Genomic DNA, 11,730 nt, shown 5'->3' with positions numbered 1-11,730 from the left:
CAAAATATTTGTTGTGGAGATTTTCTGAGGATTGAAGAAGATTCTATGGTTAAGAGAAAGAGACCCCGAGAGTTTGTTACAGGTGAATTTTTTCTGTTATCTGTCGTTAGATCCTTCTATTCTCAATTCCCTTCTCTCTTTTATTGAACTTCTCTTATTCTTGTGGTAAAATTCTGGTGAGTTTTTATTTGTTGACCGAAATCGGTTTATTCTTGTGGTGCAGTTTATTTCTATTTCTTCAAATCTGTTCATATTTTTGTTATGTAGGGACCGAAGGTTTAGTTCTTCTTTGGTTTTTCCTTTTGAACTGTGAGATTTATTTTCTGAACTAATTTCCCTTCCATTTTCTTGTACTGACTCAATGCAGACGACTTTGAATAATCGGTTTTTATGCGGGTTCAGTTGGTCTAGTTGGTGCAGATTCGCTTGGGATCATTTTGATCGTAGGTTGTGGACCGTTTGGCAAGCAAGAGAGTTTGGAGTGTTTTGTTTTTTAACTGGATTTGTATTTTGAAGTTCAGGGATACATGTTTTAATGTGCACATCCGCGGTTTTACGGATGTTTATGAGTTGGAAGTAGCAGACTTTCAAGGGCTTGGTCAAGAGTAAGTTTAGCATGAAGGAAACAAAGATGAAGCTCAGGATCATGATAATTTTAAATCTTCATTGTAATGAGGCTTGAGTTTTGTAATGGATTTCTCTTCCTTTTGTTTTGTGTTTCAAAAGTGACGACAAAATGGTATATGTATGGCTTGTAACTTGTAATTTTGTAAATTTGAATGGATCTTGGATAGAAATCATTTGGATTTGGGACATGTAAAGAATAATGGTGAATGCTATTGATTTTTGAATTCGAATTTTGAATGAACTTGAATTAACAACCTTGGATTCAAAATAACTTATATACACGGATTCTTTTGAATCACTCTTGCATAATGAAAATAACGTGTACTAGAGATCTTCGATATCAAAAGAGAACCATAAACGACAAACTTGAATCACCTCTCGCCCATTTAGGGATATTGAATTCATAGCACCCATGAACAAATACATCATCATATTGAATCCAACTCGGTCTTCACTCTAAATAGGATCAAATCAACTAGCCTTCTTGCTAAAACCTTAATTTCCATCTCAATCCCACTCTAACTTATATTACAAATAGCAAGTTACAATTATGAGAACCAAGCTTCTTTGATCAAAATGAGTCCATAAACTCACCTCTTATGTCATGGCGTGTATTTATATTTCAATTCAACGCAACAACAATACCTTGAAAAATTCTTGAAAAGGATAAGGCTTGCAGCATAGAGGAATATCTTAACATGAAATCTGATTAAACTCTACTGATGAATCTTAACAAACTCAAACACCACGAATGAGAAACCCTAACTCAACGATCTTTAGTTGAAATCTTGGTGGATGCACATCTTGTAGTTTGATGAAGAAGTTTGTGAATCAAAACACTTACTTCACAAACCACGACTAATGAAGAAATAGCTTGAATCACCCTTGAATGAAGATGGGGGCCTCAAAGTAAAAGTATAACCCAAACTCTTTTCAGATCCTTGATCCTGAGCCATATTTATTAATTAATTAATGCATGAGTTATGTTAATGCCCTAATGGAAAGATGCACATGAATGCAAAGCCTAAGCCACTTAGAAGTGAAATAAATTAGGACGGCAAATTTTGGGGTGCAACAAGCATAAACTTATATTTCCAAAGGTCCATTCAGAAATGCTGATTTTACATCCAACTAATGTATCTTCCACCCTTTGTATTGATGTCGACACAACAATCCTGATTGTCTTTAACCTTGCAACGGGTGTATAGACTTCGTAGAAATCAATACCAGGTGTCGCGACGAGAAAATTGAGATTAAGCTACTAATTAACTTAAATCGCAAATAAGGCCAGAGTCATCACCGATCTGTATTGTTTCCAAAGGAATTGGAAAAGAGCGAATAAAACCCACAAAATTTTTAAAATAAAACTAATAAAACAAAGAGAAAAGGGTACGGGGACTGGTTATGCAAGAGGAAGGTATTAGCACCCTTCACATCGGTGGTACTCCACAAGAATATTTTTTTTTTTTTGAAAATATGTGTTGAAATAAAGAGTTATGTGCATAAGACTGATAGGATGGTGAGAGAATGTTTTTTATTGTGCTCGGAAAGACGTTGCATCTTGTGCCTACATACATCTTTTGTGCAATGGAGAATTCAGAGCATTTGTAGTTTCGCTCATAAAGAAAACACGATAGGTTGTTTTAATTGATTTTAAATGAAGAGACACTTTGTCATCTCAAAGGAGAAAAATCAACTGATCAACCATTAGCATGAGAACAGAAGAATCTTTGCATCACAATGAAAGAAATTCTCCATCTTGGATAAAGATCAACAAGTATGCCACTAGTTCTTTCAAGTGGATAAGCATCAACACCATATCAATAAATATCATGGTTGATATGAGATTTATATCTCAACTATGAGGATTACTCATGTCTAATCTTTGAGAAAAGATTTTAAAAGTAAAATCCAAATGAAAAATATTTGAGTGAGGTTTGTGTTTTATTAGGAGAACTATCTCAATGGGTTCTCTTAGACAAGTGATACTTGAACATTTCCTCCTTTATTTTTGAAATAGTTTTGATATGATTAAGATGTATTAGAATTTATTCAATAAAATCTTTGACGACCACATGACATAGTCAAGGTTTATTGCAAAAAAGAGTTTAAGTTTCAAAACAAGAAGATTTTTGAAAAGAGGGAGAAGATTTTGAAATTTAAGAAGATGAGGAAGAGATGAAGAGATTATCCTAAAGCATAAAGTAAAAGCTAAGGATTAGAAAGATCTAACCAAGAAGAAATCAAATCATTTAACATAAGAATTATCTTTCTTTAAATTAACTCAAAGCATAACATCAGATGAACCAAAGCGCTTGAGCAGATGAATAACCAAAGCCATAAGTTCAAAATGACAATCTAATCAAGCATTTATTAGATAAAATTTGAACTTGCATAAGATGAAATTGTATCAGATGATTCTCAAAGTTTTCAAAGCATCCGCATATAAACAAAACAACAAGACAAACCAAACAACCTATAGATAAAATTCCAAGGTCTCAAATACATTGGTATTAGATGAAAAGCTCCAAGTTAACATTCTAATCCTAGGTCCAAAAGTCCAATTCCTTGAGCAAAGGATAGTAACTATATGTATCAACCTGCTTTAAAAATTTACGTTTACCGAAAGTCGCCACCTTACTTTTATTTTTAAAGGGAAAAAAGGAAAAACCTTTAAATAGTGAAATCTGGGTCTGTAGGTAGTTTAGGAAAATGGAAAGTGTTAGGCACCCTTTGCCTCCCTTGTACTCAAGGGGACCCATTTAGCCTTTAAGTTTTTAATAAAAAAGTACATAAAAAAAATTTCAATTGTTAGGTGTAATAGAGGTTATTTGGAAAGTTGTTAGTTTTAAAAAATATATTAATAAAAAGGGTTGGTCTCATATAGTATAAGTTTCAGTCATTGGCCAAAAAGGGCAAAACCCCAAAGGATTGGAAAATTAGATTATAATCGTGAAAACTAAAACCAAAATGTAGCAACAACAAAATACAAGGGTAAAAGGGAAGTCCTCATGTATCATCATTGACCAAAAAAACATTTTAAAAATGGGAGGCCTCATATGAAATCATCGGCCAATAATTTTGAAAAATATAGGGGGGCTTCATATGAAATCATCGGCCCCAAAGAGAAACACCAATCATAAAGAAATTTGGAAAAACACAAGAAATTTGTATAAAAAAACCCAACGTGAATGAAATTTGTAGAAGTGTGTAAAACGTTAAAAAAAAGTAAATATTATAGATTTTTCGGTCCTCTGAAAATGTGAAAATGGACTCTTATTTATAGGAGTGAAAATTAGGTTAAAGTGCCAAATAAGGAAAATGACCACACCAAAAAAGCCAAAACTTTGATTTTGAAAAAGGAAATAAAATTAGTAACAAAAAACAAACAAAAAATCTAAAAAGGGTGATGTGGGATTCAAACCCGTGACCTTGTGCTTACAAGCTCTACTCCCTTACCAATTGTGCTATGTTTATTTATTGGAAATAGAAAGCCAATTGAAAGTATATAAAGATTATGTGATATTTCGTAATTCTTTAAAAATACAAATAATTTTAAATAAACTATTTTTTAATAAGTAGAACGAATTAATATCCCAACCCAAATGTTAATAAAACCAAAAATAAACCAAAGAATTTTATAAGAACCAATTTGTTGTGTAAATAAACCAAAGAAATTTAAAACCCAAAATATTATTGTAAATAAACCATATATTTTATGAAACCCAATTTTAAGATTATTTAACAGTTGCCCCTATTTAATCACTCTTCGACTGAAGGGTGCGAGAGTACGCAGTTCTCGCACGTTCGAATCAAAGGGTTATTAAATACCGGAAGACCCCAAAATTTGACTAGTAAATCGCAGCTTACTATGAAAAGTATTAAAGAGGCGTGGATGACGTAGAAAACTCATCGATGCTTAGAGTATAAATTTGACATATCTATCTTTGTCGAGGGACTGATCTGATAGATACGAGAAAGAATGATATTGCTGATTTTGCATTTCTACCACAACCTATGAGGTAAACAAATGCGGGCGCCAACTCTATCTTTGCTAAGGTACTAATCCAATAGAGTTGATAAGGTTTGAAAATGTTTGAACAATAGTTTGCAAACAAAGCAAGTGAAAAACTTGAAGAAGAGCGAGGATGACGCAGATAACTCATCAATGCCTGGAATAAGTGAACAAAGACCACCTTGATATGGCGACGCAGATAACTCGTACATATCGAAGGTATTCAAATGAAGATGATGCGGATGGCCAATCAATCACTGTTAGGGGACTAATGTGATTAAAGGTAACTTGTTAGTGCTCGGGGATTAACGTAACAAGTGAAAGTTTAATTTGATAATTGAGAGTGTGATTTTGAAAAATAGGAAACTTTGAACTTGATATTTGAGTTTTGACCATTGAAACCTGAATAACTAGGCCATGAATAGTAGATATACCGCCTAGTGTCAATTTGATTTTGATACCTCTAGAGGTTATGTATGTCCTTAACCAAGGTAGTATGAGATACAAATAATGTTACGCTTTGGAAATTGAACAATGAGCGCATCTTAGTTGGTAAGCCTGTTTTGATATTTTTCCACAGTTTTTTCATGGGCATGTATGATTGAATGTACTTCTTGTATGCATGTTTGATATGATTATGCTTGATGTATGTATGATGCACGGTATGTATGCTTGATTTGAAAATGTTATGAAATGAAATGATGCGATGATTGAAAAATGTAATGCCCGTGTTTTTTGAACTCCGGATCTGAAGGTAGCTTACGATTATGTTGATAGAAATGCGTGAGGCTGCTCATGCCCTTTTGTTGGTTGAAGTGTGTGAGGCTGCTCATGTTTTTAGCTAATGATAGCTTGTCGGGGAAGGATGGAGAACTGCCTTGCTAAGGCTTAGAGACTGACAGAGCAAGTTGTGTCGCAGATTTTGCTTATCTATCACTACATAGGGGATTGATAATGCGAGTTTGACCTTATCTTTGCCAAGGGACTAATATGATAAGGTTGAAAAGGTTAGAAGAACACTTGCTAAGGCTTAGAGACTAACATAGCAGGGTGTGTAGTAGATTTGTACATTTATCACTGCCTAGGATTTGAAATTTGATATTGGAAATGGTGTCGCTTGTGTCTGTTCTCAACCAAGACTGGAATTGAATAATGGTGTCGGTTGTGTCTGTTCTCAACCAATAATGGAATTTGATAATAGTGTCGGTTGTGTCTGTTCTCAACCAAGACTAGAATTTGATAATGGTTTCGGTTGTGTCTGTTCTCAACCAAGACCAGAATTTGATAATGACATCAGTTATGTCTGTTCTCAACCAAGACTTAATAGTATGAAAAATGCTAGATTAACACATTTATCACTGCCAAGGGAATAATGTGATAAATGCAGAATAACTGATCACTTCCAGGGAACTAATGTGATAAATCGTAACCTGTTACTACTCGGGGACTAACGTAACAAGGAAATACGTGGATCATTGATCACTGCTTGAGGACTAACATGATTTGATTAGGGGTAGCTCATTACTGCTCAGGGACTAATGTAATAAGTTAAATCGTAGATTTTGCTCATCTATTGCTGCATAGGGGATAAATTATGCTTGTTTTGTGAATAAATAACTTATTTTTGCCAAGAGACTGACGCATTAGGTTATATAGCAGAAGTTGAATTCCTATCATAACCTAGGGGATAGAAGATAACTTATCGCTACTAGGAGACTGGTGCAACAAGTTATATTGTAAATTTCGCATACCTACCACAACCTAAGGGGTAGATAATACGAGTTTAAAAAAGTAATTTACTAAAGCTTCAAGACTAAATAGTAAGCTATATCGCATATTTATCATAACCTAGGGGATAAATAATGTAAAGTTTGATAATTCGTTGACACTTCGAGGCTAACATAACAAATTTTATTGCAGACTTTGCCCACCTACCACAACCTAGAGGGGATATACTACGGGCTTAAGAAATAGACAACTTATTGTTGTTTCGAGACTAATGCAATCAGTTATATTGCAGATTTGCATGTTCACCACAACCTAGGGGTGAACATCATAAGTTTGATGATTCATCATTGCTTTGAGACTAACACAATGAACTATAACGCAAATTTTGCATACTTATCACAATCTAGGGGATAAATATGGAGAGTTTTTACAATAAATTACTAACACTTTGGGACTAACATAGTAAGATATCGCAGATTTTTGTACATCTACCACAACCTAAGGGCAGATAACGCGTATTTTGAAATTAAATAACTTATTGTTGCTTCGAGACTAATGCAACAAGTTATATCGCAGATATTGTATACCTACCACAACCTAGGGGGTAGATACTTTGGGTTTTGAAATGATTTGTGAAACAAATATTAGTAGGGTTACTGGCGTAGGTAATGTTACCGAGTGAAAACATAATAAAGCCATTAGCGTCGGTAAGGTTACCGGAAAGAAATCAAGGTAGTAAGGTTACTAGCATCGGTAAGCTTACCGGAAAACATCAATCAGGTGATTGGAATATGAACACTCACTCAGGCTATTGGCATCAGTAAGATTATCGGGAAACGTCAATCAGGTGATTAGAAAGTGTGAGGCTGCTCATGACTTTTACGTAAGGTGGCTGACGAATACGTGAGGTTGCTCACGTTTGTAGGGATGCCTACGATTGAAAGATTAATGGATGCATGAGGTTACTCATGTTTGTAGGGTTGCCTACAATTGAATTTGGGATAGATTTTCTATACGAAGGGATTTATAAGGAAAGTGATGTTGTCTACATTTGCCAGGGGACTGATAAGGTGACTTGATTGATATATCTCTGCTTGGAGACTGATAAGGTAAGTGGGTTGATACCTCTACTTGGAGACTGATAAAGTGAATTGATTAATCTACCTCTGCTTGGAGACTAATAAGGTAACTTAATTTGGTTTACCACTTCTTGGAGAGTGATAACGTGAATTGATTGATCTACCTCTGCTTGGAGACTGACAAGGTGAAAGGATTTGATACCTCTGCTTAGAGACTGAAAGGTGAAACTATTGATATACCTTTGCTTGGAGACTGACAAGGTGAAATAATTTGATATACCTTTGCTCAGAGACTGACAAGGTGAATTAATTGGATACCTCTGCTTGGAGATTGACAATACAAGAAAGGAGGGATAGACAAGACCCTCTTTGTGAAGGATGAAGGAGGAAAAATCATGATTGCTCAAATCTATGTGGATGATATAGTCTTTGGTGGGATGTCAGATAGAATGGTTAAACATTTTGTCAATCAAATGCAATCTGAGTTTGAAATGAGCCTTGTTGGAGAATTGACCTATTTTCTTGGACTACAAGTCAAACAAATGGAAGACTCCATTTTTCTCTGCCAAAGTAAATATGCCAAGAACATAGTCAAAAAGTTTGGGATGGATAATGCGAGTCACAAAAGGACACCTGCACCCACACACTTAAAATTATCTAAAGATGAAGGTGGTACTAGTGTTGATCAAAGCCTGTATAGAAGCATGATATGGAGTTTGTTGTATCTGACAGCTAGTAGACTTGATATTGCCTTTGCAGTTGGTGTGTGTGCTAGATATCAAGCAGAACCCAAAGTGAGTCACATAAATCAAGTCAAGAGGATTCTCAAATATGTGAATGGGACTTATGATTATGGTATGCTTTATTCTCATGGGTGTGACCCTATCTTATCTGGGTATTGTGATGCTGATTGGGCTGGGAGTGCTGATGACAGAAAAAGCACATCTGGAGGATGTTTCTTCTTAGGGAACAACCTCATATCATGGTTCACCAAGAAGCAAAACTGTGTCTCTTTATCCACTACAGAAGATGAGTACATAGCAGCTGGCAGCAGTTGTTCCCAACTGGTGTGGATGAAGTAAATGTTAATTGAATACAATGTCACTCAAAATGTCATGACATTATACTGTGACAATCTTAGTGCCACCAATATTTCCAAGAACCCAATTCAACACAGCAGAACCAAGCATGTTGATATTAGACATCACTTCATAAGAGATCTTGTGGAAGACAGAGTGATTACCCTAGAGCATGTGGCCACTGAACTGCAACTTGTTGACATTTTTACAAAAGCTATAGATGTTACTCAATTTGAAAATTTGAGGGGCAAGTTGGGAATATGCCTCTATGAGGAATTATAGCAGTTAATGCTGTTTGGGATAATATTTTGGACATTTTAAAAATTAAATATTTGAAATATCTTCTTATTGGTCAGAATATTAAGTTCCTTGTCCTTTTGCAAACTTATCACACGATTTGCTCATTCCACTCTTTCATCTTACACACCTTCGTCCACTTCCAAAGAAAATACTCAGCCATTCTTTCGAAGCTCTCCAAGATGTCTCAACAACCGGATTCCTCCTCTCCCAAGAAGTTGTCCCCTATCTCTGAACCTAAATCTGTCTCAATGGCTGAACCTGTCAACCCTAACCAGGTTCTTGAAGTCGCTCCATTGCGAATGGTTACTGCTAAATATCTGAAGGTGAAGAAGCCTCGTACTCCACATGCAAGAATACCCAAAGAAACTATTTCTGGTAAGGCATCTAACAATTCATCTTCCACTCCTCATGAGGATTTGACTAGGGAAAGATCTTAATATGTTCATAATGTCATTTCGAAAATAGTCATTAGGATCTTGGATGAAAAACATAAGGTTTTTGGGATATCCATCCCTCTAAACACTGTGATTCCTGAACCCCATTTGAACAAAGAACCTGATGTCCCTCAAGATGTTGAAACAACGGAAGATTCCTTAGGAAAGAAGGATGATGATGTTCCAATTGGTGTTGATGATGTCCCAATTGATGATGATGATGATGTACAACATGCTTATGCTGTACACAATGATGGTGAAAATGTTGATGTTACTCAGGAGGTCAATGACAATACTGAAACTGGCACTGATATTGGTACATGAGCCAATATGGTGAATCTTGATGACTACTCAGATAATGATCTGGTAGCTATTGTCAACCCTAGCATAACCAAAAGGCTCATGACTAGAAAAGGGAAGAAGGCAGTTGTCCAAAGTACTCCCAAGAGGAAAGCTGTTCCTAAAAGTACTTCTGTTGGACCCACAAAATCTTGGAGCAAGGTGGTTCCCAAGAAAATAAAAGCCAGAGTAATTGCTGACTCTGACTCTGATGTTGCTAGTGATGTCCCTGACATCCCTCCCAAGAAGAAGCCTACTTCTGGCAAGCTTGTTGTTAGAGTCCCTGATGTGCCCATAGACAACATTTCCTTCCATTCTACTTCAAGTGTCAACAGGTGGAAATATGTCTACCAAAAGAGACTGGCCCTTGAGAGAGAATTAGCTCAGAATGATCTTGAATACATAGAGATAATGGAGTTGATTCATGATGCTGGGTTGATGAAGATTGTTGCTTATTTTGCAACATGCTATGAAATGCTGGTGAAAGAGTTTATTGTGAATCGGTCAGAAGAGTGTGCTGATAGAAAGTCTAAGGAGTTTAAGAAGGTGTATGTGAGGGGCATGTGTGTTACTTTTTCCTCCACTATGATCAATAACTATTTGGGGAGGTCTGATGAAGCTCAACCTGAGCTGGAAGTATCTGATAACAAGTGTGCCAAGTTATCACTGCCAACCTGGTCAAGAGTTGGCCCTTAAAGGGGAAGCTGTCTGCTAGTAAGCTAAGCATGAAGTATGCCATGTTACATAAGATTGGTGCTACAAATTGGGTGCCTACCAATCACAAATCTACCATTGCTACTGTTCTAGGAAGGTTTATCTATGTTGTTGGTACAAAAGCCAAGTTTGATTATGGTACCTATATATTTGAACAAACTATGAAGCATGTTGGAAGCTTTAGTGTAAATGGGACCTATAGCTTTTCCATCTCTCATATGTGGCATTATCTTGAACCAGTACCCAGGAATTTTGGTTGAAAATGAATTTGTTTGCAAAAGGGAAAGTGATATTTCATTTCATTATAAATTGTTTCAAGGAACCCATGCTCTTGACATTGTCATGACATGAGCTGGGACATCTAAAGAAAGAATTCCTACAGGTAAAGCTGCAGTGATTGCTATGCTCAGGGAAATATGCAAGGAATTGGTGACCAGAAAGTTGACCCTTGAAAAGTTGATCTGCTCTCTTGAGATGGAAGAAGGTGTTGAGTTTGCTGAGAATGAAGAGGAAGTTGGTCCCGAGGAAGGAGATGAACAAGAAGATGGTTCTGGTGATGATGAGCAGGAAGCTGGTCCAGATGAAGAGGAAGAAGCAGTTGCTAGTCCTACGGATGGCACTAATGAAGACAAGGATAGTGATGAAGACAACTCAGAGTTTGCTGACTAGAGCCTTGTTAATCCTTTTATTTGGTTCCTTTTAATGATTTTTGTCTGGATTTCTATTCTGATTAACTCATGGTCTATAATCATAATCTGAATATCTTAGTTGCTTTGGCAACTTTCTGGCCAAAATGGGGGAGAAGTATGATGTACCCCTGAACTTAAGTGCTTCCTGATATGATCAAGAATTATGGTGTTCCATTTATGTCTTGAGTTCTGAAGTTGGTAATGTGTAGTGGTATTAGCTCTCCTGCATGATTGGTATGTCTAGTTGTTATTTTCTGCTGCTTGTGATCTCTGATGTGCTGACAGGTTGTTTTAGCCAAAAAAATTCTAAAGGGGGAGTTTGTAGATGTTTTTGATTGGCTGCATTTTGTGGTAAAACATAATTGTGAGTTTAGATGTCTTGACTGATGTTATGACATGCATGTATGGTTTTTGTAAGAGATGTGATTTTAGCTAATACAGATTTTAGTGATGTCAAGATGAATGTTGTGACATCGTTACCTGAACATCAAGTGATGTTATGTTTTTGTTTTGTTTCCTACTTTATCTTAGGCTATATTTTAGGAAACTAACGATTGTGCTGATTGTATATCGGGGCTTTGGCTAATATGCATAAGGATTTTCCTTATGCACCGTGCATAAGTCTACATAAGCCATTGGATCATGTTTTTAATCCAGTATTAAGTATTGAGTATTGAGTATTGAGTGGTGTGTATTGAGCATTGAGTAATAACAATTGATGTCTAG

General features: G+C 36.0%; 1 protein-coding gene across 1 annotated transcript; it reads left to right on the top strand.

Moving 5' to 3' along the window:
- The first annotated feature begins 10,326 nt into the window (after positions 1-10,326).
- Positions 10,327-10,984, top strand: LOC131617055 (uncharacterized). Its single transcript, XM_058888439.1, has 2 exons — positions 10,327-10,453; positions 10,698-10,984. Exons 1-2 carry the CDS (start codon positions 10,327-10,329, stop codon positions 10,982-10,984), a joined length of 414 nt encoding a protein of 137 aa, XP_058744422.1.
- Positions 10,985-11,730: the final 746 nt, after the last annotated feature.

Source organism: Vicia villosa, linkage group LG7, assembly GCF_029867415.1.
Source record: "Vicia villosa cultivar HV-30 ecotype Madison, WI linkage group LG7, Vvil1.0, whole genome shotgun sequence".
Lineage (NCBI taxonomy): Eukaryota > Viridiplantae > Streptophyta > Magnoliopsida > Fabales > Fabaceae > Vicia > Vicia villosa.
Note: the sequence above shows the minus strand (reverse complement) of the source record. Positions and strands in the feature narration are given on the sequence as shown.

Bases quoted from the DNA above. Each gene is read 5' to 3' on its own strand.
- LOC131617055 (XM_058888439.1), top strand. From the start codon at position 10,327: ATGAAGTATGCCATGTTACATAAGATTGGTGCTACAAATTGGGTGCCT. The intron at 10,454-10,697 runs GTACCTATATAT...GAATTCCTACAG, and splicing joins AAAAGCCAAGTTTGATTATG to GTAAAGCTGCAGTGATTGCT.